This window comes from Carettochelys insculpta, chromosome 11, assembly GCF_033958435.1.
Source record: "Carettochelys insculpta isolate YL-2023 chromosome 11, ASM3395843v1, whole genome shotgun sequence".
Taxonomy (NCBI): domain Eukaryota; kingdom Metazoa; phylum Chordata; order Testudines; family Carettochelyidae; genus Carettochelys; species Carettochelys insculpta.
Window position 1 is genome coordinate 10,756,143 of NC_134147.1, and position 20,160 is coordinate 10,776,302.

Genomic DNA, 20,160 nt, shown 5'->3' on the forward strand with positions numbered 1-20,160 from the left:
GTACTCATTGTATGAGGATTGAAGTAAAAATTTGAATATGTGGAAAGCTCACACTACAATACAGTTACATACAGCAGTATTATTAAATAAGGAAAACTTCAGCTGCCACTTGTAAACTCTATTTATCTGTCTTGTGTTTTTTCTAGTTCTCATCTGATTTAAATGTTCATGTGCGGTAAAGCTTGTATTGGAGGCAGGGGATTGAAACGCTCATTGACTTAAGTAGAACCAGTAGTTTGCCTGTGTAGTATTACATGTGGTATGTTGTATGTAAGCTTTCAGTGTTTCTCTTTCAACTGGGTGAAATAGCAGAATAGACACATCTTCAATGTAAAGTAGAGAAATAGATAACCCTGGCATATCTTTGTATTTTTGTTTAAATAAGTCAGAGCTTGTGTTCAGAAGGCCTGTATAAGGACTAAGTGTAACAGTAAAATTCTTTTCATTTCACTATGGCTAACATTATCAAAGTTCACTATGAGATATGTTCTGACTGGCTAGCTGACTTCTTTGGCGGTATCATAACTATGTTTAAATTTTTCCACAATGCACAATTAGGACATCACCAGACCATCAAATCCACTTGAGTGCGGAGTTCTGTTTGACTCCAGAATTTGAGAGCCAGCATAATAAACTTGATACCATATAGCTTCCTATTAAGAGAAAAATCATTACAACAGAATAAACACTGTGGCCTGGAAAATTATATTTTCAGTTACATAACACCCCTAAAGAATAAGTCTCCTCTGTTTGCTGCATCTTTTGTTTGTTTCTGGGGTTTTGCTGTTTTGTTTTGTTTTGCTTTTTTGAGGGGGGGTGGGTGTGTGTATTTGAGGGGAGGGAGGTGGGTGTGTTTGTTTTCACTTTTTTTTTGGTCTATTTTTGCTTGCTTTTCCTATTGTCATGAGAAGTGGGAGGGAAACATTTTAAAATTTCGTAGGGGAAGGCTAGTAGATATATTTTTCATCCACTGTCTACTGAGATTTTTTTAGTGGTAGTTTTGAAATAAAGAACATACTTTTTTTGTAAACATACATAGTGTTGCAACATCATGAAGCCCAGACTTCTCTGTAGTTTGTATAAAAGTCAGTGCACGCCCTTTAATGGATTAATATCATATTCTGTAGTTAGCCATTTAGATTTTTTTCCCTAATCCTATCCTCTCTCAGTGCTTCTAATGTGCTCACATCCAAATTGTTATAACCCATTCTCAGAGGGATCAAATCGATGAAGTGCAACAAGGCAACCTGACTAGATGGAATCCCCGCCAAAGTCTTCAAAGAAGGCAGGCCAGAGCTCCACAAACAACTCCACCTCCTGGTTCTCAAGAGCTGGGATAGGGAGCATATGCCACCAGATTTCAGAGAGACACTGATCATCAGTCTTATCAAGAAGGGCAGCAAGTCAGACTGTGGAAACTATTGTGGCATCTCCCTCCTGGCAACAATAGGGAAAATCTTAGTTCAAATTCTCGCAAACTGACTCCTGCCACTCTCGAAAGAAATTCTCGCAGAATCCTAGTGTGGATTCCAACCATTCTGAGGAACAGCAGACATGATCTTCACTGCTCGGCAATTGAAAGAAGAATGTCATGAACACAACCAAGCCTTATATATGAGTTTCATCAGCCTGACCAAAGCCTTCGACTCAGTCGTAGTGCCCTGTGGAGCATCCTCCCCAAAAATTTCATTGCCATTTTACGGCTGCTTCACTACAACATGACTGCCACAGTATTGAGCAACAGTGGATCCCAGAGTGACCCCTTTGAGGTCAAAACAGGACTCAGGCAAGGCTGCATCATTGCCCCATCATTTTTCTGCATTTTCATCACCATGACCCTTCACCTCATTGATGGCAAGCTTCCAGGTGGTGTGAATATTGTCTGTAGAATGAGCAGGAAACGTTTCAGTCTCAGGAGACTGAAGGCTGAAGCCAGACCTCCACAACCTCAATCATGGAGCTCCAGTATGTGGATAACAACACGGTTATTGATCTTTCTCCCACAACTCATCAGACCATCTTAAGTGCCTTTGCTGAAGCTTACAAGAACCTTGGCTTCACACTGAATATCATGCAGACCAAGGTGCTCCACCAACCTTCACTGATGGGACAATCCCATGCACCTTCTATTGTGCCTTAGCCTTTCTGAGTCTGTCACTACACGCTTGTGTTGTTTTTTCATATATATATATTCATCCTTCATAATTTGTCTGACTTTCCTGTTTTTAAAATGTCAGGTTGTTGAAGATCTCCTGGTTAAGCTAGGGCGGTCTCTTACTTCCTATGGCCATGTCTACACAAGCCCAAAACTTCAAAATGGCCATTCAAATGGCCATTTCAAAGTTTACTAATGAAGCACTGAAATACATATTCAGTGCCTCATTAGAATGCCAGCAGCCGCGGCACTTCGAAATTGACGCGGCTCACCGCCACGCAGCTCGTCCAGATGGTGCTCCTTTTTGAAAGGACCCTGGCAACTTTGAAATCCCCTTATTCCTATCTGCTGTTAGGAATAAGGGGATTTCAAAGTTGCCGGGGTCTTTTCGAAAAGGAGCACTGTCTGGATGAGTCGCACAGCTGCGAGCTGCGTCAATTTCGAAGTGCCTGCAGCTGCCGGCATTCTAATGAGGCGCTGAATATGTATTTCAGCGCTTCATTAGTAAACTTCGAAATGGCCATTTGCATGGCCATTTCGAAGTTTTGGGCTAGTGTAGACGTAGCCTACATGTCTTATACATAGCAGAAACTTGCTCTTATTGTGCTCTTAATAACATCACTAAAAAAACTGCCAACAGTCCTGAACTTTTTTTTTTGTCTTAGACTTAATTCTCACAGGATCTTACCTGCCAATTATCTGAGTTTGACAACATCTGTCTTCTTGAAGTCCATTGTCTTTATTCTGCTGTTTTCCCTCTTACCATCCCTTAGAAGAAGGAACTCTTATAATTTCTGAATCGTTTTCAGCCAGTTTACCTTCCACCTTCAAATTCCCAGCCAGTTCCTCCCTGTTTATCAGAATCAGATCTGAATAGCCTCTCCGCTAGTCACTTTCTCCACTTTCTATAATGAAAAGTTGTCTCCTGTGCATTCCAAGATCTTGCTACTAATGTGTGCCATGCTGTAGGATTTTCCCTACAGAAGTCTGGCTTATTGAAGTTCCCCATCACCACCAAGTCCTGTGATTTGGATGATGAGTTGTTTTTACAAGGCTTCATCAACCTGTCATGTGGTCCTACTATGACATCATCTGGGGAGTGGGTGTTACGTCTTTTATTCTTACCTAGAGACTTTCAACAGGACAGACTCCCACTTCTAGCTCTAAAGATTTCCCTCTTTATATATCCTAGGATTGTGTAAGACGTTTTGGCTACAATATTGCAGTGGGAGCTCATGTTTAGCTAATTATCCATCACAACCTCCTAATCTTTTTCAGAGTTACTATTTCCAAGGAGGGGGCCTACCATCCTGTAAATATAGCCTGCAATTTTGTTCTATAATGTATGCATATATATTTAGCCATATGAATATGCATATTGTTTACTTGTACTCAGCTAACCAAGAAATCCTGATCACTTTGTACAAGAGACCTATCACTCTCTCAGTTTTTGCCGTGAGCAAACTTTATCAGATTTGTGTTTTTTCACTGATCATTGGTAAAATGGTTAAATATCATAGAGCCAACTACTGATCGATATGGGACTGCACCAGAAATATAGCCACTCTCAGGCAGGCAGCTTTTAATACATTTCATGAATGCCATGTTAATTTTACATCATTTTAATTTTTTAATGAAAATGTGTGGTACCATGTCAAATGCCTTATCAAAGTATATTACATCAACATTGTAACCTTTATTCATAAAACTTATAATCTCATCCAAGGAAATCAAGTAAGTCTGATAGGATCCGTTTTCCATAAATGCACCCACGAACACCCTCCCCTCCCTTTTCTTCATGCTAGGGTGACCATATCCCGCTGTCCCAAATACGGGACAGGGAGATATGTCGGGGAGAGGCAGCTCCTCCTGGCTCCCCCAAGCCCCAGGGAGCCAGGAAGGAGGCAGCAGCCACCAGCCTGCGCCGGGAGCCCTGGGAAGCAGCGGCCGCTGGCCCACCTCCAAAGCCCCTGGGGAGCAGCAGCTGCCATCCCGCCCCGGTAGCCCAGGGAAGCAGCAGCCACTGGCCCACCCCAGACAAGTGGCAGGTACATGGCAACCACCCACCCTCCCCACATGGCTCAGGGAAGCAACTCCTGCCAGCAGCTGTGCCTGCCCAGCTGCTGATCGAAAAGTTTAGCGGGGGAGAGCCCAAATATGGGACAATTAGTCCCTTTTAAAAAATAAATAAGGATGCCTTTTTGGCTTCCCTAATACAGGGTAAAGCCCAAGAAGAACCCAGAGAGCATGGTGTTGGCTTTGCTGTCAGAAACACCCTTCTACAAATGGTGGAATTAGTCATGGGAGGATCAGAAAGACTTCTTCGGATCACGCTTCAAACTTGCGCCGGTCCCGTCCACCTGATCAGCGCTTATGCTCCAACCCTGTACGCCACACCAGAAGTAAAAGACAAGTACTATGACATGCTTAGTGCTGCTGTAGAGCAAATACCTGCTCGTGAGCAACTGTACATCTTGGGTGACTTCAATGCAAGAGTTGGAGCTGATTGGGCCTCATGGCCTTCCTGCTTAGGACACTTCAGTGTGGGAAAAATGAATGACAATGGACAGCATCTCCTTGAACTGTGCACGTACCACAATCCGTGCATCACAAACACATTCTTCCAAACGAAGCCACAGCACAGAGTGTCGTGGAGACACCCACGCTCGAAGCACTGGCATCAACTAGACGTGGTCATCACTAGGCGTAATAACCTCAAAAATGTCCTTCTGACACGCAGCTATCATAGTGCTGACTGTGATACAGATCACTCGCTAGTTTGCTCTAAGCTCAAGCTGAGACCCAAAATGCCATACCGCTCTAAACCTGCTGGAAGGCCCCGCATTGACGCCAGAAAGATGGCAAACTCGGAGAAAGCTGAAAAGTTCAGAGAGACCCGCCAAGAAAATCTGTGCAGCGGCCCTGGGGGCGCCGATGTGACATCCAAATGGCAACATCTGAGGGATACAGTTTACAACACGGCCTTGTCAGTGTTTGGAAGAAGAGCTAGAAACATGAATGATTGGTTCGAAGCTAACTCCGATGAGATGATTCCAGTCATTGAAAAGAAGCGCACTGCACTCCTGGAGTACAAACGCTCACTGAGCCAGAGTACCCAGCAAGCACTTAGAGTGGCCAGAAGAACAGTACAGCAGACAGCCAGGCGCTGTGCCAACAACCACTGGCTCCAGCTATGCAGCAGCATCCAGACCTGTGCTGACTTTGGTAATCTCAGAGGAATGTATGAGGGTATGAAGAAGGCATTAGGACCCACCCAGAACAAGATGGCACCTCTGAAATCCAAATCTGGTGAAGTCATCGCTGACAAAGCCAAACAGATGGAGTGCTGTGTTCAGCACTACTCCAAGCTGTATTCACACGAGAACGTTGTGGTTGACGCAGCCCTCGATGCTGTCGAGCTCCTACCAGTAATGGACAAACTGGATCAAGAACCAACTGTGGATGAACTGAAGAGAGCCATCGACAGCATTGCAGCAGGAAAGGCCCCTGGCCAGGATGGTATACCACCAGAGGTAATCAAGTGTGCCGCGGACACACTCCTGGAACCCCTACATGAGCTACTGTGCCTGTGCTGGAAAGAACGTGAGGTTCCACAGGATATGCGCGACGCTAACATTGTAACGTTGTATAAGAACAAAGGAGACAGAAGCGACTGCAACAACTACCGTGGAATCTCCCTCCTAAGCGTCACTGGTAAACTGTTCGCTCACGTCATCCTTGGCAGACTCCAGAAGATTGCTGAGAGGGTGTACCCCAAATCGCAGTGCGGATTCCGCGCAGAGAGGTCTACCGTTGACATGGTCTTCTCTCTAAGACAGCTGCAGGAGATGTGCAGGGAGCAGAGGAAGCCACTCTACATAGCCTTCATCAACCTGACCAAGGCCTTTGACTTGGTCAGCAGGGATGGACTGTTCAAACTCCTCCACAAGATAGGCTGTCCTCCATGGTTACTCAAGATGATCCAGTCGTTCCACGAAGATATGAGAGGAACCATCCAATATGACGGCACATTATCTGATGCTTTCAGAATCAGGAGCGGCATCAAACAAGGATGCGTGCTTGCTCCGAAATTGTTCGGGATCTTCTTCGCACTCCTCCTGAAGCATGCCTTTGGATCTTCAACAGAGGGCATCTTGCTGCACACAAGATCTGATGGGAAACTGTTTAACCTTGCAAGGCTGAAAGCTAAGTCTAAGGTGCGGGAAGTCCTCGTCAGAGACATGCTGTTTGCAGACGATGCTGCTGTAGTGTCTCACACAGAAGACCAGCTTCAAAAACTGCTGGATCAGTTCTCCAAAGCGTGCAAGGACTTTGGGCTTACCATCAGCCTAAAGAAGACAAACATACTCGGTCAGGATGTTGCTGAATCCCCATCAATCAGCATTGACAACTATACGTTAGAGGTCGTCCACGAGTTCGTTTACCTCGGGTCCACCATCACTGACACCCTATCATTGGACACTGAGCTAAATAGGAGGATTGGAAAAGAGGCCACAACTCTGTCCAGACTCAGCAAGAGAGTGTGGAATAACAACAAGCTGTACACTCACACCAAAATGCAAGTCTACAGAGCCTGCATCCTCAGCACCCTCCTTTATGACAGCGAGACTTGGACCCCGTATGCCCACCATGAAAAGAGGCTGAATGTCTTCCACTTGCGGTCCCTCAGGCGCATCCTTGGAATATCATGGAAGGACAGAGTGACCAACACCACCGTCCTCGAGCAAGCTGGAATCCCAAGCATGCACACCCTCCTCAGGCAGCGTCGGCTCCGCTGGCTTGGCCACATCCGCAGAATGAATGATGGAAGGATTCCAAAAGACATCGTGTATGGTGAGCTAGCCTCTGGCAAAAGACTTCCTGGACGCCCCCAGTTGCGCTACAAAGATGTCTGCAAGAGAGACCTCAGAGAGGTAGACATCAAGCTGGACAACTGGGAAGAACTAGCAGACAACCGCAGCAGATGGAGGCAGGGGTTACACAAGGGCCTTCAGAAGGGCGAGATGAAGATCAGACAGCTAGCAGAGGAGAAGCGAGCGCACAGAAAGCACACTAAGGACTTGCCAGACACCCACCATATCTGCAAGAGATGCAGCAAGGAATGTCACTCTCGTGTGGGCCTTCATAGTCACAGTAGACGCTGTAAATGAAGTCCCCAATTGAAACTATAAAGGGTGTGATCCATAGTCTATGCAGACTGAAGGATGCCTACTACTACAGGATGGGTGGTCACCCTGCTTCTTCCTCCACCTAAAAATCATGGAACTGAGAGAATGTTTACCTCCATATCACATGGTTCAACCCTGCTTGTATTTTCTACCCCTTTCCTGTCCTGTATCTGTCTTGTCTGTTTTGATCGTAAGCTCTTTGAGGCAGGGACAGTCTATTGCTGTCTGTACAGTGCCTAGCAGTGTGGTCCAACTCTCGGATGGCCCTGGGACACTACCTTAATAAGCATGATTAACATTAATAATTGAATGAGAATGCTTTCCTGAGTCAGGGCCTATGTATGGTGTGTCTCTAGAAGTCTGAGAAGAGTTGGGTTCTCTTATGTGATACTCAAGCATTACATTTAATACTAGATAGAATTTCAGGCTTTAGTTCAATTCTGTTTGAGTTTTTATTCTTTAACATATTTGAAATATGTAATATAAAAATATTACACACACATTTAACATGTGTTATATATACGGGTATATTTAATATAAAATAAACTGATGTTTATAGTAGATTTCCCTAAGCAATGAATGTGTTTTGTGTATGGAAATAGCCATTTTGACGTTCAGTTGATCATTTTCATGAGTAGTAACAGTAATACAAATGGAGAGAGAGATACAGAAGATCTGTAAGGATAGGCTTATTTTCTTCTACCTCTGCCTATAAGGCCATAACAAGCTGTATATATTTGCTTTATAGTTTAATTACATAAGTTACTACATATTCCCACACAAGTGTACATACCAAAACCGTACCTAATCCTTTTGTATCTGTTCTCACAAAAATAAAGTTACAGGTACTTTTGTTGTAAGAAGGACATGAAAAGTACTTATGTTCCCTTTCATGTGTATTGAAAATGCTTTGAATCTGTGACTGAGAAACGAATGAACAATTAACCTAATTCACTAGGGGTTCCCCCCTTTTTATAAAGAAGGAAAATGATACTTGTCATTTTAAGAAAACAAGTGTGGAAATGCAGCTGAAATTTAAGAACTCCTAAAGTGAAGTTTAAACATAAAATAGGTACTTGAACATAACAGGTGCAGTCAGGTAATCTGCTCAGACCTATACAAACTGGGTGAGTTTGACAGCTGGTTCATTATTTGCCTATTTTATTACAACACCTTCCCTCCCTCCCCCATCATTACCTGTAGCTTCACTTAGATTGATTCACCCAGGTGTGCTATTGGAGAAAGGGAGCGCCAAACAAAACCCAAATTCACAGAATTAATTAGACATACAGTGCCAGGCATAACCAACAGTTATTTAGACACTGTTCTCTTTCTCATTGAATTTGAATTTTTAAAGGGTTAGTAACCATTCACTGGCTTTTTTCACAATATTTAGATGGCTATAGGTTAAGCAGAGCATGTGACATTTAGAACTTTGCTTTCAGGGTTGAAGTTTATGTAATTCAGGTCCAAACAGAAGGTAATGTTGCTTTTCCTCTAGCGCAGGGAAGGGCAATCATTTTAATGGGCAGTAACTCTAAGAATTTGATAAGTGGTCAAGGGCTGCATTCTTCTCTGATGATAAGGGAGGAAGTATGGGGTCTGGGATGGAACTTGAGTGCGGAAGGGAGCTCAGGGTAGGGGATTAGGTTGCAGGACAGAGTGTGGAGTCTGAGGAGTTTGGGTGAAGGGGAGAATTGGGAGCAAGGGATTGAGGTGAAGATGTTAGCCTGAAACAGTAGTCAGGGAGGGGTCATGGGTGCAGGAGAGGATTCTGATCTGTAGGATGGAGTTCAGGGTCTGGGAGGAGGTTGTGACCTAGGCTAGGTGATTGGAATGCAGAGTCTGCAAAGTGGTATGGGTGCAGGAGCAGGAGTGCAGAGGTTTTGGGTTGTGACCTGGGGCACAGGTGTGTAGGAGGGGAGCCAGAGGGTTGTGGGGAGGGCAGGCTCTGGCAGATGGCTCCTGACCAGCAGCCCAATGGGACCCTGAGCCCCTCTTGCCCCTCTAGGAAGCAGTGGCTCTTTGCTCACTGTCTGCACCCCAAGCATGGCTCAGGCAACTCTCGTTGCCCAGTTTACAGTCAGTGGTAGCTGTGAGATTATGCAGGGGTGGGGGCAGCATGCAAAGCCACCCTCCACATGTGCATGGTGTGCAGAGACACACATGGCCCCTGTAGCCAGCTGCTTTGAGCAGCATGCAGAGGCACGGCAGGCAGGGAGCATGCGCGAGGCTTCCACTGGGCTGCGGGACAGTGGCAGGCCAGAAGACCCTACTCTGGAGGGCTATTTTGCCATTGCAGTTTGGCACGCCCTTCTAATGTGCATTTCCAGCTTACTGTCACGTTGCTGATTCTTAAAATGCATTTTGTTATTTTTGTATCACATTATCCTTCTCATCTCTAGTTCACCGCTCGCCCCTCCCCCTGAAACCAGAGCCTGGGACCTCCCCTGAGGCGGGAGCCAGAGTCCCTGGCCCCATGTGGACCTGCCCACCCCTGGAGATGTGATGGGAGAAATAGGCGATACTTGGGCCTCAGTGAGGTGGGGAGTTTGGAGTGTGCTGGCCAGCTGGACTGCCGGCCGCACCAGGAGGAGGAGAGTTGGAGTAGGTAGCCCCAGCTGGACTGCAGCTGCTGGTGCCTGGGAGAGGCGGACAGGTTGAAAGGGGGCTGTGGGGAAGAAGGTTGCACAGAGGCCAGGTGGAGGTGCGAGGGGGAGGAAGCACATGGATAGTGGGGGGTGGGGAAGCCTGCACAGTGGCAACTGGAGGAGCTGGATCCAGAATGTGGCTCATTTGGATCTGGACTCCAAGGCTTGGGGCTCCCTTCCCTAGTATCTAGCCTGCAGCCCGGCGGAGAGTGGGGAGCGCCAAGCCTCACAGGCTGGGTCAGCCAAGCTGGGCCTGGGGCTGGCCCATGGACTCTGGCAGGGCACGTGGAAAGGTAGGAAGTGGCAGCAGTGCTGTTGCTTCTCCTTCCCTTCCCCTTGCTGGGGAGTGGCAGCATAGCACAGCCTACAGAGAGACTTCCCCGGCTGCTCTGATTGGCTGAATTTCTGACCAGCCAGAGCAGCAGGCAGTGGTGCATGGCAGCAGGGGCTGAAAAAGCTCCCTGCAGAGGTTTTTCCCCACCTCTGGCGTTTCCCCAGCCAGGGGAGGAAGAGGTGACAGATCACTGAGTTAAACACCTCCCGCCCCCTCCTCCTGCCTAGATACCTCCCACCCTGCTCCTGCATCCAGAACCCCACCCTCAGCCTGTTCCTGCACCCTCCCTCCCCCCTGCCCAGACCCCTCAACTCCAGCCCACTCCTGAACTCCCCCTCCCATTGCCACACCTTACCTTCCACCCAGATCCCCCAACTGAGGCCCACTCCTTCATCCTTCCTCCCTCCCTCCCATCCAGACCCCACACCTGCTCCCCAGCATCCCCCTCCCATACACTGAACCCTGAACTCCCCCCACCCCCATTTTTGGTCCCACCACAGGCTCCCAGAAGAGTTTATCTGGCCTGGGGGAAGCTCTGAACCTCAGTACCTCCTTCTCCACCTTCCTGACCATTGTGCTGGAACGTGAGGGGAGTGAGGTGTCTGTCCGGGGCCACATCAGTGAGGACTTTTGTGGGGGTGTCTTGTTTATCTGTTTTTGCTTTTCTCAAGTTGCTGGCATTTTGGAGTCGGGGGGACTGTGGCTACAGGGAAGTGATCTCATGGATAAAGCTTTAAGAGTTACAGCTGTACTTTTATTTTTATATGTGCCACTTTAAACTACTGCTTTCATGCTATTTATTCTGTCTTAGGCACAGCTCCTGCAAACAGTTATGCATATGGAGGGACCCTATGCATAGATTGGGGCTTTAGTGAATAAATACTGGAGCAAAAGTGTGTGGCTAGGCCTTGCTCATGACATTTGCATGATTACATTTCAAACAGAGGTTACATATTGGTAGAGGTTAATGGTTTAGGATAACAAAGACAAGCATTCTTTTACCAGCATAATTCTTGCACAGTTTTGTAGATATCTGAAAACTGATCTTAATTTAAAAAAAAAACCTCCTGTGTTACTAATTAATACATAGTAAATTGTTAAAACTGAAAGAACTTTACCATGGATCCTGTTTGGTTTTTTGGCCTTTCAGTTAGAGTTGGATTCCGGACAAGAGTGATTTTCATTACTCTTTACAGTATGTTCAGGGGAAAAGACATTTGAAACCATTAACACCAGGTCTTTGCCATTCATTATAGTTCAGAGTGCTCCCATTGACTCATAAATAGCAAGCACCTAGTTGTGGCGCATAGGTTTTTTCAAGGACAAAGACCTTATTTGCAAGCTCCCTGACATCTGGGTGCAAAGGCTGAAGCCATATGTTGCACTCCGGGGCTTCTACTCTGAATTTTTGAGTTGATCGCATACATATGATGTGAGAATGTTACCTGTTTCTCCAGGATTCTGTTGCACTTGCCCAGTGTGAGTCGTAAACACTCTTAAAATACCTACTATCACCAACCACTGGATGTTTTACTTCCCTTTGTATTTTCAATATTGTCATGTTTGTGGGGGTAGGGGTGGGGCCTGGGATGGAGTGGGGGTTGTCTTGACCCTCTCTTGGGCTAAGGATGACATGGGGGGAGTGGGGGAGTTCACATAATTGGTCCCCTCCACCCCCTGTTCCTCCTCACTACTTGCCCCTGTGTTCAGAACTGAAATGGGGTACACTGCTTGAACAAAACGGGGAGCTGGATAGGACCCTGAGGACCATGGATTAAGGAAACTTTTGCTGCTGTTACTCTGGCTTCCTTCATCCCACTGTGCAATCTACAAGTGTGGTTAGTTTCTTTAACACAGAGATGAGGGTTAAAAGCCGTCCTTGTTGTTTTTACAAAGTCTGAAAAACTCAAAAGTGGGGTTAGCTGAGGATGGAATATCAGCCTGAACTTTGAATTTCTTGTCTTTTGTCAGCTTGATTCATACCATAAACTCTATTTAAAGATAATTCTTTCATATTTATTTTCCACATCCCTGACCCTGAATGGTGAGCTGGACATTTGTATTTTCATTGGCAAAGTCTAAGCCACTCTTCAACTCTTTTTTTCCTTTGGTAAACAAAATGTTCCTTCAGTATTTTCCAGAAGGATTTTTATACCACCATTTTGCAGCCACTTTTAGGAATTAAGAAAATCTTATAGTTTAAACAATGTGTTTTACAGAGACCTATGTGTAGCTGTTCATAGGTCCAGACTTTTGCAGAGCTTTTCAATGAATATCCAGATATCCAAAGATCCCATTTTGCAGGGATAGGTGTTAATGGAAATTGTATGTAAATGTCCATTGTAGTCAGTCTGAAAATGTAGTAGTTTTTATTTACAATTTCTCCTGTAGTAGTGTTTTGGGCCCACGTGGTGCTAGGCTCTGGAAAATTGTAGTGAGATGATTTGTGCCCTCAAGAGTTTACAGTATAAATAAATATTGGCATTTTGCGCTTCTGTTGGCACATATTTTTCAATCAGTCTGGGTGTAAAAGAAGTGACTAAGCACGTGACCAGCCTAATGCAAACACATAGCACGTCCAGACAGATAACCTGGGCCTCTTAATCAATCAACACAACTAAGAAAGGAAATATCACAAGGGTGATACTAGTTATTTCTAGGTTCAGTGATTATGGTGTGCTAACATTTTGAGGTCCAGTGCCAATCTGGCATGGTTATCTGTCTGTGGCATTTAGCAAGAAGCTTGGAATGGTCCAAGTTTTATGCAAATTTCTAGGACACTTAAGGATAAAATTAGTATTATTACAGTCTGTGAGTAAAACCAAAGACCATGTGCTATCTAGTCTTGCTACCGTCCTTAAATCCACTTTTTAGGTATGATTCCTGTAAGACCAAATTCATTCTCTGATGTAGCTCTTTTAAATTAAATAAAATGAATTCAACTCTGGCATTATAAATGGTTATCAGACAGGGACCTACCTAGGTTTTCCTTGAACCTCATTATAGTTTTGGCCTTCACAATATCGCCTGACAACAGATGCCACAGGGTGACTATGTTGGGTGAAGAAGTATATCCTTTTGTTTACTTTAAACCTGGCGCTGATTAATTTAATTGAGTGAGTCCAGGTTCTTGTGTTATGTGAAGGAATAAATCATTCTTCCTTATTCTCTTTCTCCACACCCATCACCATTTTATGGACCTCTATCATATCCCATGTACCCCCCTTAGTACTCTCTTTTCTAAGCTGAAAACTCAGTATGCCTCAAATTATTGTTCTCTCTCTTCTCTGTACTGTTTCCAATTCTAGTCTATCTTTTTGAGATGGGGTTATCAGAATGGTATGCAGCTCTCCAGGTGAGGAGGTACTGTCAGTTCATATAGTGACACTATGACATTGTTTTATTACATATCCTTTTCCCAATGGGTCCTGTCATTGTTATATTTTCAATAGACACTTCACATTGAGCAGATGTTTTCAAAGAACTATCCACAATGACTCCAGGATCTCTCTATTGTGTAGTAACAGCTAATTCTCTGGTATGCATTACTTTGCATGTGTAAACCTTGAATTTCATCTGCCTTTTCTTTTTTGCAGTCACTGAGTTTTGTGAGATCCCAATGTAACTCTTTAGAATCTATTTTAGACTTAACTATCTTGAGTAATTTTGTGTTATCTTCAAATTTTCCAGTGCAGTGATTACCCCCTTTTCCAGATCATTTATTAATATGTTGAATGGAACAAGTGATAGTACAGATCCTGGGGGACATCACTATTTTCCTCTCTCCAGTCTGAAACCTGATAATTCATTCCTACCGTGTTTGTCTTTTCACCTTATCCTTGAGAGGAACTTAGCTGTTATCCCTTCACTCTTCATCTTTTCACGTCTCTAATTGCAGCTTTTTGGGGAGGGAAGGAGGAGGCAAATGGTTATTTAGCAGACTTATTTTACACTAAAAATTCAGTCATATATGAATGGCCTCTAAGGTAAACCAGACCTATAGAATATCACACTTTCTGCATACTGTGCTGTGGAGGTTCCCTTTCAGTTATGGTGTTTTGTTATTTCAAACTCTGTGAATGTTTCAGAAAGCATCCATAGGTTTTGCACTCTAAGGGTACGTATTCTGGGACAGCTGCTCACCGAGCCTCCAAAAATGGTAATAAAACCTGCTAAAAGCGCCTGCATTTCCATGAAAGAGGAGGCATGTCTCTAGTGTGTGCTTTTAGCATGCAAACAGGTGTGATTGCAACTTTTTGCTTTTTTTTAAAATGTGGCACACTGTGTCCTGACAACTGACAATACAAAATGTACCTTCAGATTGTATGTAGAACTCCAGGTTCCATGAGGATTTTGTGACTATGTCAAGCTTGCTTTCCAGATTAGATTTCCAGGATATGTCTTGGTCATAACCCATAACCAACATGAATATACAGTTATATCTTACTGTATAAAATAAGTTTTTCAGTAAATTATTGAATGGCTGGCAGAACCTGTTAAAAAAGGAGGGGGAAACAGATTCACATATAACATAAAATTAATTTTCAGATTGAATTAAATTAGCTGTTATTTGTGGGTCATACTCTTGGTTATTTCAGATATTTGGGTGGCTATTGGTTCTTACAGCTGATCACAAATTCCTAATGTTTTATATTGAAAACGTATTATTTATTTTTCATCTTTTGTTGTTTTGCTGTTATTTCTCAAGCAATCTTCAAGCAGAAACAATACCAAGGAACCAGACATACATTATACACAGCAAACAGTCAAAGTACTAGCTCAGACAACCCAAAGAAAGTTATTCATCCAGACTGTTATAAGAATAACTACAAGTGCCAAAATGTGTTTGAAACAAAAGAGATTGGTTCACAAATGATTTACTGATGAAAAAAACCCTCAAATTCACTGAATTGTTATTTCCATTAACACTGTTTGACCACCACTTGAGTGGATGATCCATAAATGAAACGTATTCTTACTTTTAGATTGGCTTAGTGGTTTCATAAGGTATTTTGAAGACATATTTGAGATACTGAGTGAAATGTTGCTTCTTTTCTCATTACAGATTTGGGACATGAGTGATGATGAAACAGTCTGAAGGCCAAACGAACGAAATAAAAGATGACCTGCTTTAGTATGCAGCGATGTCTTTTATCTGTTGTGTGACAAGTTAATGATTGCTTATGCATTTTGACTTACAAATGTAAACAAATATAATCTATATCTGTGCTATGAATGGGACACTATCCTGAACTAAAAATAGTTCTACTGTAGGTGTACTTTGCCTTTGGTTTTCATTTTTACCCTATGCATGGGAAAACTATCTTGCTAGAGCAGTATAATTATGTTTAAATCCCCTTTCTTTTTTTTTTCCCAGTTTCTAAACATAGGCTACATATAAAATATGCCACTTTGAATAGCCTTTGGTGTTTTTATTTGTCCCAGTTTTCATATTACTTCTCAACAGAGATGCCTAAATAACATTGTATTTTTCATCTTTCAATATATTTTATAAGTATTTAATATTAAGTCTTAAAGAATATATAGAGATTGGAATTAAATTAAATTCCTATCCTACAGATAGGAATTAAATCATACTGTTATTCAAAGGAGCGGGGAAAAGATAACTGAACACCCCCTTACATATTTTTACTATGTTAGAGATTATGTTGTAATATATTAACTCCCCTCCTTATTATAATGCAGTTGCCAAAGTTTCAGAATCTTTGAGTCCTGTAAAAGAGTTGAACTGTAGCATGATTCCATATTGTGGATAAAAGATCATTTGACATTTCCTACCTTGTGAAGACCACATTCTTTATATCCTGATTTGGTGCTGTGATATTTATAGCAAGATCCACTTCACAGTAAACATTGCTTTGGAGGCAGGACCTTAGCTAGATGAAAGTGTATAGCTAGGGCCCTACCAAATCTGTGGTCCATTTCACTCAGTTTCATGGTCATATTATTTTTTTAATAGTAAATTTCATTGTTTCAGATATTTAGATCTGAAATTTCATGGTGATATAATTGTAGGGTCCTGTCTCGAAAAGGAGTTATGTGAGCATCACACAGTAATTGTGTGTGTCTGTGCACGCACGTGTGTGAGTGCATGTGTGCACTGGGGGGCAGGAATGTTTGCAACACTGCTATCCTTAACTTCTGTGCTGCTGTTGGTGGCAGCACTGCCTTCAAACCTGGGCACCTGGAAAGCATTGGCTGCTGGCTGGGAGTCCAGCCCTGAAGGCAGTGTCAAAGCCAGCAGCAGCAGCAGCACAGAAGTAAGGATGGTGTGATATTGCCCCCCTTATTTCTGCACTACTGCCTGCAGAGTTGGGACCTTAGCAGCTGTGACCCTCTGGGTGCCCAGTGCTGAAAGCAGCAGTACAGGAGCAAGAGCAAAATGAGTATGGTATTGCCACCCTTACTTCTGCACTGCTTCCAGCTGACAATTTCCTTCAGAGCTGGGCATCCAGCCAACATTACAATCAGCACTCTCCAGTTGCCCAGCTCTGAAGGCTGGTAATACTGTGACCCTCTGAAAATTACCTTGTGGTCCCCTTGTGGACCCCCTTGTGGTCCCCCTTTGCGTCAGGACCCCCAATGTGAGAGATGCTAGTCTCCTCCTTGAAACCTGTATAGTACAGGGTATAAGCACACAAAAGGCCAGATTTCATGGTAAGTGACATGTTTTGCATTGCTCTAAATTGGGTAGGACCCTGTTGATAGCGTAACTGAGCTACAAATAAGGCAGCGGTTCTCCACCTTTTCCATTCTTAAATCCCACCACACAGCATGTTTCTTGACGCCAAAACAGTGCTAATCCTAATCTTTGAGGCATCTGAAATGTTTCATGTTAAATCATGGAATCATAGAATCCTAGGGCTGGAAGGGACCTCAGGAGGCCATCGAGTCCAGCCCCGTGCCTAAAGCAGGATCAACCCTAACTAAATCATCTCAGCCAGGACTTTGTCAAGACGGGACTTAAAAAAACCACTGGGGATGGAGATTCCACCACCTCTCTCGGTAATGCATTCCAGTGCTTCACCACCCTCCTAGTTTTTCCTCATATCCAACTTACACCTCTCCCTCTGTAACTTTAGACCCTTGCTTGTTCTGCCATCAGTAATTACTGAGAACAGCTTTTCTTCAACCTCTTTACTGGGGTACAGGCGCATAGTTTGAGAACCACAGAGAAAAAAGATAATTTATGAAGGTCAGAATTTTAAAATATATCAAGTGCATTCCTACCATAAATGTAAAGGGAAATATAGCTATTGTTTTGCATCTTGAAACAAACAGCTAAAAACAAAAAATGTGTTCTTTCCCAGCTTAAATCCAGTTACTTCTGTTGCATCGTTCATGAAGAAAACTGGAAGCTGCATTATTTTGTTGTCTTCCAACCATTCTGTCCTTTGCCTGTAAAACCATTCTGTCCTTAGCCTTAATAAAAGTAATCCATCCAATTAAACAAATTATCTTGTGTACTTTCTCTACCTTCAATTAAGAGCCAAGTCCCTGAACATAGAAGTCAGATCAGCTTTGTCATTTGCCTGTGTAATGCTGATATTTGGAACCTAACCCGTGACCTCTGGAGTTTAGTGTATAAGCCTCCACTGCTTGAGCAAAGGCAGTGAAGCAGACTCATTATTCTCTTTGTAAGTGGTCTCAGTGCCACTAGCTGGGACAGTTCACCACAGCCAGAGAGTGTGTGGGATAGACCTGCTAAGCTGATACATCATTTGCGGGGAAGGTCTATGAGGTCACAGGGTGCCCACAGTTCCTAAATTATGAACTGAAGTGATATTTTAATGCAACACAGGGCCCCCTTCATGGTACGTTATCTCATCTTCTTATTCAAATGTACTTTTTTTTTAATACCCATGTCTCAGCTAAGTAAAGCTAGTGTAACGTTAAATATATTCGACTAATTGAATTATAACGTAAGTTGTTGACGAATAAAGACTAGTTTAACAGGAAGCTAACATCTTGACTGTTTGATGATGAACAATAGGACTGGGAAAGTGCAGTTTTCATTTGTATGCAGGGGAAAGTATGGTCTTTTGATCATCCTGAGCTAACAAAAATACCTATTATAAATAACCTTAGAAGTCCCTGGTTCTCATGCATTCAAATGAGTTGCAGTTCTTTTCACTTCGTCACACTAGAGTTCAGGCTAGAAAGTATCTATATGATGGCAGTGAGTGTAGAGAGACCAACATCTATATCAGTCAAAATTACAGTGAAAGTGAAAAGGAAAAATCTAATTTAAATTTTGAAACTCCAAAAAGGGTCATGTGTCCCCTTCCACCCCAAATTTTATCAATAAAATTGAAAAATTCTTCAGTTATCTGAAACCATGATTATCCAAATGAAGTCAAACTGTGTTGTTAGGTAGTAAGCATCCCTTTAATTACCGAAGTATATAAAATCTCAATCTCAGAGTTAATATGATGCTTCTTTATCTCTGTAATTTCAGTAAAATACAACTGTGACAAGGCTGTACTTCCTCCTGTACATACGCTTCCCAGATGTCTTATGTTCCAGAACAGTGCAGTTTGATTTGGAAAAGCTGTTGTCTAACTTTACTGTTTTCTTCCTCCCTGAAAATTAGAATTGTTCTGATTTTGCTTCAAAAATATTTTAAGCATTTAGGGAGGAGGGAAATGTCAAAAATATATACCCACATGAATTAGAACAGCTTCTAAAATAGTATGAGCAGCGAAGTACTTTTATTTACTGGTTTACACTTACAGCACAGTTTTGGGATCACCCTCCCATCTGCTGGTATTGCTGCTAAAGGGAGGAAGTTGAAATTTGAACTTCATGTTGCGGGGAGGGGCTAGTTTTATTTTTGCTGGAGTGAGCTCGTACACAATGCAAGGGCAAAACTCATCCCTTCATTCTGCAGTGCAGCAGCTGCCACTGCCCTTAGGACTCTTACCCGATCTGGCTGGGCTGTCAGAATGCAGAGCCACCGCTGAGGTTGCCTTATTACCTCTTTACAAAACATCTGATGTAAATAGATCATAAGGCAGTGCAGATAGCACCATTTCTCTTAGAAAGCAACTTTGCCATCTGTACATGTCCGAGGCGAAGTTTAATTCAGCTGTAACTCCACTGACTTCCATGGAGATTCATCGGATATAAACTTGGCCCTTGGAGAATTAATATCTCTCAAAATCAAAGCCTAGAGCATACTTTCAAACATCATCAGTTATGGATTGATGGTGTTGGTGCCATCCTGTCAAGGATGTATTTGCTGGGTACATCTGAAATGCTGTCCTGTCTGAGTAATACATTCATGAACAGGAAAAGCCTGCTGTTTTCTGTTTCAGAGTATATTATGAACACAATTTATTTTATGTTACAGTTAAACCCACACCAATCAGATAAATTTTGAGTGCTGTAACCTCAGTTTCATGGCCTTCAGCTGTTTGTGCACTTGCCGTTTGTTTGTTTTGTTTGTTTGTTTTGTTTTGTTTAGCAAGAAATTCACTCAGCAAGGACAGATCTACAGTGTGTATGAATTGTCATTTTCACCCGCTCTGAGAATCTGCCCCATCACAACATGACCGTTATAAACAAGGGCACAAATGTGTTGGGACAAATCAAACAACTTCTTTGGGCCATGGAAAGACTTGGCATGCCAGCTTCACATAGGCTAGCCTGAAAAAACACGATGGAATGGGCTCACCAGGTCTACGTTCACACAAATCTAGTGGGCCCAAGAGCTATGGTACAAACCTGGCTTCCCTGAAATCAATGGCAAAACTCTCATCAACAGACTTTTCACCCTCAGTGAATCAGGGGCAAAGGGGCTCTAGCCAC

General features: G+C 43.3%; 1 protein-coding gene across 6 annotated transcripts in view; it reads left to right on the forward strand.

Annotated features, from left to right (window-relative positions):
* The window catches only part of ATG7 (autophagy related 7), a 357,839-nt gene extending 338,119 nt beyond the window's left edge, over window positions 1-19,720 (forward strand). For all 6 annotated transcript variants that reach the window (XM_075006212.1, XM_075006211.1, XM_075006210.1 and 3 more), the window contains one exon: window positions 15,395-19,720. In XM_075006212.1, the coding sequence (XP_074862313.1) occupies window positions 15,395-15,427 (33 nt within the window). In that variant the 3' untranslated portion in view covers window positions 15,428-19,720. The remainder of the gene's footprint in view (window positions 1-15,394) is intronic.
* Window positions 19,721-20,160: the final 440 nt, after the last annotated feature.